Source organism: Phoxinus phoxinus (assembly GCF_949152265.1).
Source record: "Phoxinus phoxinus genome assembly, chromosome: 3".
Taxonomy (NCBI): Eukaryota; Metazoa; Chordata; class Actinopteri; order Cypriniformes; family Leuciscidae; genus Phoxinus; species Phoxinus phoxinus.
In genome coordinates, this window is record NC_136878.1 from 44168112 (window position 1) to 44184184 (window position 16073).

Genomic DNA, 16073 nt, shown 5'->3' on the forward strand with positions numbered 1-16073 from the left:
TACGTTTCCCTTTGCATTTGCAATATATTAAGATTATAAAAAAAATCATAAAATTGTCTGAGTGTCCTTAGCTGTACTGAATGTGCACTTGTAGTGAACTTAAAATATAGTAGGCCTACATATAAAATACAGTATATATAAAAATGTACAGTAGTGGCCAAAAGGGATGTCTGGCTTAGACAAATCTTTTTGAAGGGCTGATTAACAAAGTTCAGCTAATTGCATTTAATATAAATTTAAACTATAAATCATTTTTATTTAACTGCAGTTAACATGCATTTAAGTGCCAGAAAACATTGCATTCAGTTCACACTAAAGTAAAAGGTACAATATGTAATATTTTTGTAATAAAATATCCAAAAATCACTTGCACAGTGTGATATATTTCCTGCAGTTGTGTACTTACAATATCCCAAAAGTTCCCAAAAGTTTTAAATTTCAGAGAAATTCAAATTTTAAATAAAGGCTCGTCCCTGTTCACTTGTCGCCTGTCAATGACGTAATATCCGCGTTATCCCTGGTTTCCGCTCGTGCTGCCATAGAAATAATGGCGACGTGGACAACTGCGTTACGTCTAGCGGTACGCTCACGCTGTTGTTGTTTCGTTCAAACATTATGGACCATGGCAAGCAGACGTTGGGACAAAAGGAGAACTAAATCGAGGATCAACATCAGCGTGGCATTTTCAAAATGCCGAGACTAACTTCGACATGACAGAGACCCCGCTCTTGCATACTTTATGAGACAGGTGAGCAAATGTACATTAAAAAAATCAATGTTATATAGCTTAACAACATGATGAAATGTTAAAATATAATCAGTATGTTATTCTAATGTTGATCTAGCTTACTGCTAGTCTCATACAGCCAACAAACTAACACATAGAATAGAGCGTTGCGTTACCTCACAAGTTTCATTCGTCTAATAAACTGTCCTGTGTGAGTAACTAGTAATTCAGCACTTGCATGCAGTTCTGTAGAATGAAATGTCCTTATTCCTTTATATCGCGGGACTTGTGTGGCGCTCATTAGCTATCGCGCCCTGCTTCACACCACAGTCATGTTAAAAACATCAATGTATTCACTCATCCATAAACATTATTGGATTCATCGGCATGACGACAAGTTCCATAATTCTGCTTATGCGTCATCAAGCTACGCCTTTGTTATTATAAGAGATTAGCGACCCCTAGCGGCGAAAAAAAATTACATATTGTAGCTTAAATTCTTTAAAGTATATTATTTCTGCAGTAACTTTTCATACATTTGCAAGGTTAAGTTAAAACTGCTTCAACATCACATTCCTCATCAGTTTACAACAGCTGAAAACCATTACAAACTCCTCCTTCAAACCATAACTCTCCTTCTCACAAGAGATTTGTGGGTAATTGTAGTGAGCAGGAAAAGGCTAAGGGGCCGCGGGAGAACGGCGTGAGGCCGGTGCCGTGATTACTGATGAGTGACACCTGCGCGACGCACCGGTCTCGTATCTCTCACGGAGGAGTGGAAGCATAAAAGTAGGAGCGAAGACATTGAAGATCGAGAGAAGACCAGGCCTGGACTGTTTTATTTTATTATGTGTGGCGGCAGTCGAACGTGAGGGACTGCCATCTTTACTTTCGTTTTGTATTTGTTTATTTATTTTATTAAAAGTTGTTGAATGTTCACCGGTTCCCGCCTCCTTCTTCCCATTACATAATAATTTGTTACATCTAACTGCGTTACAGTAATATTAGTCCAAAAGCACATGCTTCTACATCACAGTATGTTAGGCTGGTTGGTATGTTCAAGCAATTTAGATTACACTTTTTGAGGAGATCTTCACATTCATGGTTAACTTTACACACTTCAGAATAAGTTGTGTAAACCCAGAAAAACAAATCTCTCATGGAAATCTCTTAAAACACCTCAGAGACTGCTTTTACATGATCAAAATTCATCAGATCATTTTAAAACAATGCTAGACGGACTAACCAAACATTGTTCAACTGCATAATTCTATATCATGTTCACAATGTTCTCAATATGTGACTATTATGCCTAGATAATTCATGCAACTATTGAATGGTTGACTAAAAGTTTTAATTTGTTCTTGTTTCCTACCATGATCATAGATCTACTCATAACTCAGAAGATAACTTGAATGAAATCTGTGTAAAATGTATTTTATTCTTCTTAGTATAGAAACCATGTCTAAATTGTACTTTGCTAGAGCGGAAAAATTAAGTGATGATTTCTGGTGAGAAGAGGAGAAAACAGCCATATCTGAACCAAAGACGATACCTAATTGGTCAGAACCTCTCCAGGACGCTGGACAGGTACCTCAGTTTAAAATCTCAGGACACGAACAAAGAATCAGACAGTCAGATCAAGAGAGATGGGTTAAGAACAGCTTGATTCAACCCATCTAACTACTCTCGTCTCACTTTCCTTTCTTTTACTTAGCTTCATTTCTTTCCGTTGAGTCTCGTGTTCTAAGTTAAGTTTTGCCGCAAAGCCTCAAACTTCAACTTCAAACAAAGACTTCACTTCATTCATCCGCCAACACACCAACGTGATTGGCCGCCCAAGACACGACGAGACCACCAACCAATCAGCGAACCCGGGAAACTCCCTTTTCAAGCATAGGACGTTGACAAAGGGAACGCAAGAAACACAAACGCAAGAAGCCTCCAGATTCTTAGCTGAACTGGTGCATTGATATATAATGTATTAACCCTGCAAAGAAACGTATAAGGGTTCAATTAATAATTGATGGTTTGTTCAGGTCATGTTTTATAAGTGCATATATTGCTAGAAACTTGGGATTTCATCATTTCACTCTCTTGAAACTCTTTCTTTCTGCAACACATGTGAATGTGTGTGTACGTGTGTTAGATATTAGTTTTATGTGTTAAAATAATCAATGTCTCGTTGTCTTGTGTGCTTACGATTTTAATGTCTTAAACTGCTGATCTTCTAACCTTGCTAAAGTACAAAAGTCTCAATTTTTTGTTAATGTAACCTCATTTATATCTAGCAGAAACATTTGAAATGTGAAAGAGATTACTTTCTTCACTCGGGGAAGCTTCAATCTCACTCATCCACACCATTTCAGTCAAACACAATACATGCACTGTCATATCTGAAGTCGTTTAGTGTAGACAGTGTTTTGTTGCACAATGATTTAAAAGTGGAAAAGCATGACCAAAATGCAAAATGGGTTGTACAAGAAAAAAAATTCAATGCTAAAACAAAAAACAAAAAGGGTAATGCAACAACCATGAGGCACATGTTTCACCTAAAATAAAATTGAAGACATCTGAAGACAAAACTGAAACCTAATGAGATGTATAAAATAATCACCACTTAGTATCCTGAGCTTAGAGCTTCTAGAGAGAATTATAGGAGAAACATCTTAGACTTTGTTGATACTAAAATTAGAGATATTTGAGAATCTCAACTAAATCTCATGAGCTTAAAAAGAGCAACCTCAGACAATACAATTCAATTCAATACAATATTTCTATAATCGAGTTTTGAAAGAGACTGCAGCGAGACAATAAAGATATGTTCTGTTTCTTCCACTATATTCTTAGTTTTGACTCTTTTTCTCTCAAATATTTCTCGTCTCATTTGTGTCTACTTTTATTTCACCTATAAGAAATTTTAGGAGAAACATCTGAAATGCTGTTGAAATTAAAATGAGACATATATGAGAGTCACAACCAAGTCTCCTGAGCTCAGGAAAAGCAACCGACACTTTCCTCTGGGAAGACACTACTACACTCTCCAGACGAATAACACACTTCATCTTTAAAAACATTTTACAGGGATAGTTAATGATTAATATTTGCATTCAATAAACATTTATTCAACAAATTAATCCAAAGTCAGAGAGCAACTAATCCATAAAATGAGATGCACAAAATTAATTAAACTATAATCAGTCTAAAAGCCTACTCTTTTAAAAGCTTGTCAAAACAGAAAACAGGACACGCTGCACACGGCACACAGTATAACACACACTAATACGCTGGCCTTGTATTTGCTTCAAGGGTCTTACACAAACTGACAGATCTGAGAGCACGACATTTCCGAGCTGTATGAATATTGGTTGTTTTGAGTTTGTCTGAATGACACGCTTGTTTGGGAAGATAAAACTGGCAACACATGCAAACCTGAGGGTGATGCTACACAGCAGTGGGCACACACACACACACACACACACACACACATCTGAACAAAATCTACTTATATAAACTCCCACTCAGAGGCTCTGTGTGTGTGAGTGTGAGTGTGAGTGTGCGTGTGTGTGTGTGTGTGTGTGTGTGTGTGTGTGTGTGTGTGTGTGTGTGTGTGTGTGTGTGTGTGTGTGTGTGTGTGTGTGTGTGTGTGTGTGTGTGTGTGTGTGTGTGTGTGTGTGAAAAAGAATGAAATCCCCTCCCACACTTCGCACAAGCACCTGAAACTGCCACTGAAAGTTAAACAATCAGAAAAGCACACTATATATCCACAGTCCCATGTTACTGAATGGTGTTTACCAATTAATAACAGTAATAATTCAAGAGTCAATAATAATACAGATCAGAATGTGACAAGGATAGATCATATTTGTTTCCCTCTCTCTCTCTCTCTTGTTTGTACTTGGTCTCTCTCAGGTACATTCACACGACAACAATGTACTAAAAACTGAAAAGTTTCTCCTTTGCGTTTTTGACAAGTTTCGAGTTCAGACGACAACATTGTCAAAACAATCCCATGGTCACACGGATCCATGAAAACGACTAAAAACGCTGTATTCTGCTGCCAGTAGATGGTTATATCACTTTGTAAAGAACACTACACACCTATAGACTGAACAGGTAGGCTAATACGCATGCGCCTGGCGTCACCATTTTAACAAATTCGTGTTTTTGTAGTTTACACGGAGACGATAACGGGATCTTTTTCAAAAAGATGCACAACCCATTTTCAAATGTTTGCGTTTTCAGGCCCCCAAAACGCTGTTGTCGTGTAAACGAATATAAATTGCATAAAAAGTTTTCTGCTTTTTAGTTAAAACGAGTGTCGTGTAAGCAGAACTGATTTCACCAAGTAGTACAACATGTTCCTGGATGGACATCTTTGTTGATCCTGGAACAACATTCCAATCAACCAATCAGATTTGAGGGACAAGTGTACAGTTTATGTCAAGTTTAGGCTTACAGACAGGGTTCGGTGCTTCTACATTAGAATTATTCATTATCCTTTCCCTCAGATTTTAGGGATAGATTATTTTAACTTATTGGTGTTAGGTTTAAGGGTAGGGATGGTGTTAGGAATACATTTTCAGACAGGAATGTTGTTCCAGGATCAACAAAATATGTTGACCCAGGAACTCGTGTAAACGCCAAACACCCCCCCCCCCCCCCCCCCCCTCGGTGCTGAAAAAAGTGGATTTTTTTGCAAACTCCAAGTGAAGTCAGAAATATTGTATTTAGCTCTGTGCACATGAATGAACACACAAGTTGTATTTTAAAGTGGGAAAATTCTAAATGATACCAGAGTTGCTGAGTTGTGCATTTGTGAAGGGTGTGTTAATGTGCTCCATGGAGGCAAACAAGTCTGTTGGGAATGGCAGTGCATGATTTTGGATAGTTATTATAATTTGCCAAGCTGTATTTCAATAATTATTACAGCTGCGGACAACTTACACTGGGGCCCCGGACACCCAAACTACGGCCCTGTCTACAGATTAAAGTGATGTCAATTAATGTGCATTGCCCCTTACTAAAATAAACATACATAATAAACATAAAACAAATACGTAAAATAATACATTTATAAATAATGAATTAACATAATTCATTTAATTTGATTATGTAAAAATGCTAAATCAAAAATATATTTAAAATAATAAACTCAAAAAAGTGCTCATGGGCATTCATTGGAAGACCATAAAACACTAATTTAAGGTCAATTAAAATATTGTACATTTATAACCAGATGTCTTTTTGTTTCGTTTTATTGATTTATTGAGAAATGTAATTTACCCAGGATGTACATACAGTATAATAAGAATGCTACTTGGATTAATGATTGATATTTGGGTTTGTGTTCAGCCAGAACATGATGAAGTAATACTTTGAGTGTAAAAAACTTCTGTAAAACTTTTCCAACTTGAATGCGTGATCTTGATGTGTCTTAATAATGAGCATTTGTTGCACTCACACAGGGTTAGTGTGTGTGTTGTCGCAGCCTCATCTTTAATAACAGCCTCTTTGCAAAGCTTGCATTACATTAAGGCAAGTTCACAAAACAGATCTGCTCCAAAACCTGTTAGGGACTGGAGCAATGCACTATTCATCCAGTTTTCTTCAGCATGCATCATGAGCATTATGCCAACTTAACAGAACTCTTAAACACATCTCTTGAGGTCTCTCTATACTATTCCTCTTGGTTTAATGATTGGCCTAGTCGTTGCAAACAGTCAGTCCCATTAAACATGCATATCATGATGCACACTTGAGTGTTTGTGGCCATTGCAAAACCTTAGTAGGCCTAAACTGGGTTGATTCAAGTGGGTTTTCGCAGCAATGCTAAGAACCATCTTTGGCTTTCCAGTGAACTGTTCTTCATTTTCTTAGTGTAAAGAACAATTTAATAAACAAAATTAACTTTTTCCACTATTTTTTGTGCAATGGATGTTAGAGGTACTTCATGGAACCATATAAATAAACTTTTAGGTGATAGTTACATTCAAAAATCAATGCCATTAAACCACATAGGTCTTACCCAGAGTGCATTGCATTATGACTTGTGGTCTGCCACAGAATGCACTGACGGACGAAGGTTGTGAAGCTAAACACAGATGTTGCACAGTGTTTTTGCCTCCTCAAGATGAATAGCTTGTCGTATTCCTCATTAACACACTTAATAAAAGCGTCAGCTAAATGAAGAAACATAAATATGAAAGTTGCCCGTTTGCGTATCGAGTGTGTTTTGGGGCGTCCTGCTGTCACTGAATACTGACAGACCTGTGGTGGAAAACCTCGGTTTCTAAAAGTGTTTCTCTGCATGTCTTATAAAGAAATGAATGCTTCACAAAAGCAATCAGACAGAAATGACACCCACAATTTATGATACAAACCAATGAGAACAGAAAACGCTTCCACCCACTCACACACACTCCAGGGCAGGAACACACACCCAGTCTGTTCTTGCACTTATTACCGTTTCTCTCTCTTCATCCTCCACTGACTGAATACTACAACTTATGCCATAATAATACAGTCTCTATCTCTTCTACCAAATTCTCTTAATCTTCCACTAAAAAAATGGAAACAGTCTGGAAATATCGGCCAAGAAACACTAAAATAAAACAAAAATTCATTAATAACTTTACATTATTGGAAGCAGTTCATGTACGATCAAACTTAAGGCATATATATTCATTTTGGAGTGTAAATGAACTACTAAATAACTGTATAGAAAAATAACCCAATGACATATATACTACAAAAACAACCTTATACTTTTACGATTTCTTAATGCCTCCATGTAGCTAGTTTGGTTCTGGATAATGTAGTACTTGTGTTATGAATAAATGTAAATGTACTACAATATATGGAGGCAAATCCAGGTGCCCCATTTTTATACTTTTATTTAATCCCTTCAGTCTCATTAATCATCTCATCTATTATTTAAGCTGCTGGAACATTTGACGGAAGCACCATTTCACACACAGACACCCTAATTTTAACTTTCCACATTTTGCAACTTCTGACGCACTTCTGAGCTCTGCTGTGAACACACACCGATCTATGGATGCTTATTATGAGTGGCATTCCTCAATCGTCCATTTTATATATAACATCTTTATATAAAACAAAAACATGTTTTAGATCACACACCCAGTGGGACTATTATGATTCCAATAAGAATGCTCCTGTAGAACATCAGAAAATGGATTTTAAAGAAAATATTTAATGATTTTAAAACTCCTACAGCTCCCCTGTGACTCCTTTAACTGTTCATATCTAATAAACACATTCTACAAAATCTTGCAGGAGTCCAGTATATGATCTTATTTGATCCCATTAGGATCTTGTTTCCACATTAGGTTATAAATTCCATCAGAAGTGATGCACACATTCCGTCGCGTTTTCTGGCTATAGGGATGAACATCCAGCAAAATCAGATGACAGTATAAAGGCGTCATTTCCTACCATGATCCGATGCCGTTGTTTTTTAGCTTTCCGGACGTTGTTGATGAATCGCCGGCCCATTTTCTTGGCGTACCACACGGACACAAACATCGTGCCCGAGCACTGAACACACACCGACCGAGCGACCGACAGCGCGCGCTCTGCTCTGCTCTCCACACGACCGGCGCGCGCGAGGAGGAGGAGGAGGAGAGACACGCACGCACGCGCGCGCTTTAAATGTGACAGTTGCATGACGCGTTTAGCTAGAAGACGGAATAAAACAGAAAGCAATGGCAATGAGGCCATAGACAGTATATAAGAGATTGAGGCGCGTTTTGGAAAGTTAATAAAGCAACAATCCACGAGAGGATGTGTGTTAGTGATTGTAGTGTTAGTGTAGTCATGACGCGAAGGGGTAAAATAAATGTTATGCACGACGTCAAGTGGCAATTGCTCGTATAGTACGCAGTCTATTATAAATGTGGATGCATATTATTTATTTGTGGCAACAACTTGGCGCTTATGTATGGCAAGCCAAAGTGTTCACAAACGCCTGGCCAGGCGTCCGATTGCACATTGACACGTCAAAAGCGTGCGTTTTCGGTGACCCCAAAGCGCACGTCAAAAGCGTGCGTCTTGACAGCCAAACGCGCGTTCCTGACGCGCGCTTTGATGCGAAAAACGCACGCTTCTGACGCGCGTTTTTTTGTGTGCACAAAGCGCACGTCGAGAACGCGCGCTTTTATGGCAAAAACGCGCGCTTTTGACGCGCGTTTGGCTGTCGAACGCACGCTTTTGACGTGTCAATGTGCAATCGGACGCCTGGCCAGGCGTTTGTGAACACTTTGGCTTGCCATACTTATGTGCAATGCCGGGTCAGACTCATACGTGCGTTCAGAGGTTTCGAGATACAATAGCTCCGTTCGCACATCCAGTTTCTTTCTCAATCGGAACTTTCTGTTTTACGCAATTCATGGCGCAAGGCACGGGGTATACGGCCAACGATAAAGAACAAGCAATTAAAACAGCGCAGATAAAATACAAAAAACCTGGGGAAATTTAATCGGAAGTGAGCATCCCGAAGGGCAGAGCCCGTGATGTGTGGACTTTGTAGGGAGCAGGGCGCTTGCGTAGCCGTTTGGAACTCACTTGGCGAAGGGAGCAACTAAAGACCATTTCCTAATTATTGATAGCTAGTAATGTGATGCAAATAAATAATTACGTTTTTAAAATATGCTTTATATAGCTATGTGTGTTCCCAATCTGCTCTTAACATAAGTTAAAGGGGACCTGTTATGCAAAATTCACTTTTACATGGAGTTTGAACATAAATGTGTCAGCAGTGTGTACACACAACCATGGTAAAAAATAAAAAAACTCCACCCACTCCTCTTTTTTTAATCCACATAAATCATAAGCGTGTCTCAGAACAAGCCATTTGCAGATTCTAGTATTTGTGATGTCACATATGCTTAGGCCCCGCCCATGAAATGCTGGGACTCCGCCCTATTAGCATAGACTTCGCCCAGAGTGAGCTGTACAATCCGCCATGCTATCTCCTCACCGGAGCATTTAACAGCAGCATTCAAGTAAGAAATGTATTCTTAATAAAGGTACTAAAGTTATAAAGTCAAGAGCAGTGAGTTATTATCTGTTTTTCTTTTATTGTTGGATTCATAACAGCATATATAGCAGTAGGTACTGTATATTACGCAGCGGTTACTTTAATACACAGATCTAATACACATGCGATTTATTAGCTCCATAAAACACATCATATGAACCCAGAACTTAGTTGGCATCAACTGGAGCCCTTGACAAAAACACACTATGATTTTTCCATTAGCTTTTGGATTATAGCAGAAAATATAAGCTCTGTGACCAAAAAAAAAAGTTTTTTCAAAAGAACACAACTTTTATGAATTTTGAAGCCTAAACACAATGCAGAAGTAAAAAAAGCTAAACGTATTCAATGAACGAACTAAACCACGGTCACATGACTTCAACGTCACCACCATTTGGCTGTGTCCACCAAAGCGTTTTTAGACAGAATATCCGCGGCACAGTTTACTTATTCGGTTAGCTCTGCTGGTTGTTGTAGTTGTACAGAAAGAATGTTGTGACAGTTGGTAGGTGTGGTTTTCGTCCCGCCTCTCCTCCACTGTGATTGGTCGGTTGGGAAAAAAGTGACAGTGATGAGTGCTGCGTTTTTACCCAAAGTTGAACATTCTTCAACTCTCAGCGACCTGTAAAAACCACTCAAGTGTGAAAAAAAAAACCGCTCAGCATCTCGTTAGGCTCTTGGCGTTTTAAAAACGCGGAACTCCCATTGAAAACAATTGAAAAAAATACACCACGTGAAAAAACACTTTGGTGGACACACGGCCTTATGCTTGAGGCTGTGAAAGCGGACTAGTGAGTAGATGAGTTTACCTGTTCGCTGTGATGACGAAAGTTATTTTTCATTTTTGTTAATTAATGTTTTATTTTAAAACGAAGTTTAAAAATATGTATGTTAGTGACCATCCCGACGCTGCCCATACTGCTGAGAGAGACATTTAGTTCAGGATGTACATATGAGCTTTCCTCTCAATAACAAAATAAACAACAAAAATGACATCAGTGGGAAAACAGCAGTTAAGAAAACCTCTGATCATAGTGATATGGAGATGTTTGCACAAGCTCTGCAATTCAGCGCTTCAGTCCTCCAGTCATGTCACGTTTATTTATATACCGTTATACAATATTGCTTTAAAGCAAGCAGCTTAACAGTATTAAACTGTGACAGTGTCACTTTCAATTAGAATTACAACTTCATGTTCTACTGCTTTACAGCTCTCTGTAAAGCAGGAACAGCGTCTGACCTGTTCCTTGTCTGAACAGCAGAAATAAACCAGAAGATTTACACAAAGAAGGCGGAGCCTCAGAGCCACACCCACCTATTACATCATCGCCACAGACCAATGGTGATATGAAGCTGTTTACCAGCCGAAGCGAACTTTTCTGGAAAGTTTGCTTTGGAAAGCTGTTCAAATTCCAAACAAGTTCGTTTAGACCTGATTGGGTCTTTCCTTCAATATCGCTTTAAAGGTCCTGTTCTCCGTGATCCCATTTTTTTTACTTTAGCTAGTGTGTAATGTTGCTGTTAGAGCATAAATAATACCTGTAAAATTATAAAGCTCAAAGTCCAATGCCAAGCGAGATATTTGATTTAACAGAAGTCCCCTTTCAAAGCCTACAGTGAACGGCCGGTTTGGACTACATCCTCTACTTCCTGCTTTAATGACGTCACTAGAACAGTTTTTTGACTAACCTCCGCACACAGGAATACACAAAAATGGCGCGTGGTCTTGTTGCGCTCATACAGAGAAGAGGAAGAGTTGCGTTTGTACACTGTAAAAAATGCTGGGTTGTTTCAACCCAATTTTGGGTAAAATATGGACAAACCCAGCCGTTGGGTTAAATTTTTACATTGCATTTTTAACCCAACGTTTGAGTTTGTCCATATTTTACCCAAAATTGGGTTGAAACAACCCAGCATTTTTTAGAGTGTAGAGTGTTTGTCGCCATGTCGTCGAGACGCTGTTATTTTCATCCCGGAGTCAAATCACCTTTGTTTGGCCATGTTTACACTAACACTGAGCGCATGCATCTCCACGTTACGGTAAGAGGCGTGACCTTTCCGTCCAACGTGCGCTAATCTGCGGTCCAATCACAACACAGGAACCGCTGGCACAATCAGAACTCGTTACGTATTTCTGAAGGAGGGACTTCATAGAACAAGGAAGTCATCGGCCCGTTTTTAGGACAGTGAAAACAGCGGTATACAGATAAGTACATTTTGTGAAAAATACAGTTTTTTTACACGCAAAACATGAACACATGTTATATTGCACACTGTAAACACAATCAAAGCTTCAAAAACACAGGAAAAACGGGACCTTTAAATATACCAGGGCCTTTAAAGGAGAACTCCGGTCAATTTTAACATTGAGCTCAATTTTTAGTAAATTTGGAGTGCTGTCAATACAGAGAACAACGACAAAAATCGGTGTTGCCTACACTGTGTTATCCTATTTTTAAAATTTGCACCCTATTGACTTCAATGGGGCAAGTTGTTTTAAACCTGCTTTTATTTCTCTTATCATCCTTGATGTGTCATACAAGTGCCCAGCCATGTTGAGTGATTCCTTCAGAGTGAACACGAGATATGAAGATATTTAAAGATATGAATAAAAATGATGTTATATTAGCCAGCGCACATACCTGTATTTACATCCTGTTTTCGGTGGAAGTCCAAAGTAGTCGATTGTCGAGTTCACGCGCGTGATCATAGTAACTAAACCTATGCGTGTGAACTCAACAATCGACTACTTTGGACTTCCACCGAAAACAGGAACTAAATACAGGTATCAGCGCTGGCTGATATAACATCATTTTTATTCATATCTTTCACATCTCCTGCAGTCAGATTCACTCGTGTTCACTCTTAAGGAATCACTCAACATGGCTGGGCACTTGTAATGACACATCAAGGATGATAAGACTAAGAACTGGTTAAGTTTAAAACTTGCCCCATTCAAGTCAATAGGGTATACATTTTAAAAAGAGGATAACACAGTGTAGGCAACACCGATTTTTGTCGTTGTTCTCTGTATTGACAGCACTCCAAATTTACTAAAAATTGAGCTCAATGTTAAAATTGACCGGAGTTCTCCTTTAATGTCCCCAACAACCTCTTGTTATCAACCGGACGCTTTTTACAAGATAAGTAAAAGCTTTACAAAAACACATCATGGTATCACTGATGTATTTTATGTCATAGAATAAAAGTTGAATACATCTTGAGCTTGTGTTCACGTTTAACCAAACACCCATTGACCCAGGACGATGGAACTCCAGCACTTTATTACCATCAGAAACCACCAGTGTCCCACTGTACTTTCCCAGCACTTCTGTAATGGTGTCCTACAATACTCAGCAATACTCTATTGTGTGTTTCCGGTTGATTTGCTGAGAGCGCACGTCTTCAGCCGGATTCTATTGAAGCTGACGGCACTCCAGAGTATTACACATGCTCACGTATATCATCACACGGCTTCATACTCACTATTGAGGAGACACCCGGTATTCTGAGAGGACTGAATCATCCAGCTCAGCGTGGACATGCACGACAGAAATGTCCTCTGGGAAATAAGGCCTATGATAATGACCTGCTTTTAACTGCTTCCCCTTATACATAAATATTGCTTAAAGGAGAAGAGGCGTGAGTGTCAGCGCAAATCTCTCAGCGTATCTGATAGATGCACAATGCTTTAGCATAATGATGATGGCAGGGTCAGAGGTTAATGGACGAAAAGGTAAATACAGAGAAAGAGAAAAAGAGTGTGATATAAAAAAAAGGATGTATTTTGAAATGGAAAAGTATTTTTTTAAGGGAAGCAGTATGAAGCGTGTGTTCAGAGCCCTAAAAAATGATAATTTGGATCAACTTTAAAAAAATACTCTGAGTTCTTCTCAAATTCGTTCAAATTTTTAAAAAATATAACATATATTATATATATATATATATATATATATATATATATTAGTGTTACAGATACAATGAACAATTCAGACTCTGAAATCTAATGCACGTGATTATTTGTTCATACTGCCAAAATTCAATCTTTTTGCACAAAATGTGATAAAAATCTAACATAACATGTGAGATAGCATTTCCGAGATCATAACTGTCACTTGCCGAATTAAACATGCAACGTAATGAGGTCATGTGACAATAATCACTGTAAATTGCATGCCAGGTGAACTGCTTTGACCTGAGGAAACACAAATGCCCCACAATGCTTTTCACCACAACACTGTTCTCCAGCGCATACACACAAGTATTACGTAAGACACTCCAAGTTGAAAGGCTCACCTAAATGAGAAATCACATGGACTCTTCTCTCCTTTATCTCAGTCCTTCTCTCTGCCTCCATTTTCATCTCAACCACCCACTTCTCTCTCTCTCTCTCTCTCTCTCTCTCTCTCTCTCTCTCTCTCTCTCTCTCTCTCTCTCTCTCTGTCTCTCTCTCTGTCCCTCTCTCTCTGTCTCTCTCTCTCTCTCGTTGGATCCCCCAGACCATTTGTCTCAGCAAAAGTCTGTTCAGTAATTACCTCAGAGCTGCAGGGACAACTTTAAACATTCATTAGTGAGCAAGAACCTTTGAATAGACATAGAAGCATCTCTCTCTCACACACACACACACACACACACACAAGCAAGTTTTTTTAGTAAAAGAGTGGTGAAAAAAATGCAAAAGAGGTAGAGAGTGTCGAGTGTATCGCCTAGAGGAGATCATTGTAGCAAAAGGTAATCAAATCACTTCCAAACACACACATAAAGAGCTTTCCTGAACCTGTGGTGGGCGGTGAATACTGAGCACATGAACAACACACACACATGCACACACACATACACACACCGCATAATGTCCTTACAGCTGGCATAGGACGGCGAGCAGCAGAAAAAAAAAAAAATGCATTTCAACATTTTCTAAAGAAAATCTGAGTGGTGCTTGCCTGTGAAAAACTGGCTTCCGGGTGTTTTGAGTGGTTGCAATGGTGTTATTTTGCAGTTGCTAAGGTATTCTGAATGGTTGCTAGGGTGTTCATTAACATGGATAATTTCATACAGAATAGCAATGTTTTTATTAATTAATTCATATAGTATAGTATAGTATAGTATAGTATAGTATAGTATTGCATTGTGTGTGTGTGTGTGTGTGTGTGTGTGTGTGTGTGTGTGTGTGTGTGTGTGTGTGTGTGTGTGTGTGTGTGTGTGTGTGTGTGTGTGTGTGTACAGTACACCTGTTCAACTGCTCAATAATGCAAATATATAATCAGTAATCAGCAAATCACAAGCAGCAACTCTGAGTATGTAGAGATGATCAAGACGATCTGCTGAAGTTCAAACTGAGCATCAGAATGAGGAAGAAACTGATCTGAGTGACTTTGAGTGTGAAATGGTTGTTGGTGCCAGACGGGCTGTTTTTCAGGATTTCATCTGATCTTCTGGGATTTTCACACACAACCATCTCTAGGGTTTACAGAGAATGATCCGGAAAAGAGAAGATATCCAGTGAGTGTCACTCCTGTCAGAGGAGAACAGCAAACTGAGGCGACTCTTCACACGGACTCACCAAAGCTGGACAACAGAAGATTGGAGAAACATCGACTGCTCTGATGAGTCTGGATTTCTGAAACATTCAGATGGTCGGGTCAGGATTCGGTGTAAACAACATGAGAGCGTGGATCATCCTGCGTTGTGTCAGCGGCTCACACTGCTGGTGTGTGGGATAGTGTGTACTTTGGGACTCTCAGCACCACCTGAGCTTCGTTTAAACACCACAGCCGACCGGAGTGTGTTATGTCCAGTCCTTTATGACCCTCTTCTGATGGATACTTCCAGAAGGATAATCATCTCAAACTGGTTTCTTGAACATGACTATAGCCGCGTTTAATATCGATTGCGAAATGACGGCGTTTCCATTGACCGATGTTATGCGACTAAAACAAATTTTTTTCCTCTCACGATAAGTCATTTAAAAAATCATGGCAACGGACGTTGGTAGGTTTATATATCACAGCCACCGCACTGGCCATTATTATTATTAACGGAAGGAGATGTATGTTATCAAGCATTAATGGTAAGGTAACTGTGAGCGGCACATATGAGGAGTTTCTGGTGTTTCTCCCTCATTTCTGCTTCAAGCTCTTGATTGTGGCGTTTCTTTGAGGTTTAGAATCCAGTATTCCTGTAATTCTTTTTTCTTTTATGAATTTAATAACCAACTCTGTCTTGTATTCTGTCAGGTGACTGTAAATGCGCAAAAACTGTTTCCATTGCCGTTTTGCGAAATAT

The 16073-nt window shown here is 39.0% G+C and overlaps 1 protein-coding gene across 3 annotated transcripts in view; it reads right to left on the reverse strand.

The window, feature by feature from the left end:
• dlg4a (discs, large homolog 4a) overlaps nucleotides 1-16073 on the reverse strand; it is a gene marked incomplete at its 5' end in the record, with an annotated part of 173549 nt that overhangs the window by 64659 nt on the left and 92817 nt on the right. The window contains one exon of one of the 3 annotated variants that reach the window (XM_079606393.1): nucleotides 8189-8336. The exons of the other annotated variants lie outside the window; for them this stretch is intronic. Coding sequence (XP_079462519.1) covers nucleotides 8189-8278 — 90 coding nt within the window. Of the gene's footprint in view, nucleotides 1-8188; nucleotides 8337-16073 lie in introns of those variants that run through there. 3 annotated transcript variants of the gene reach the window in all.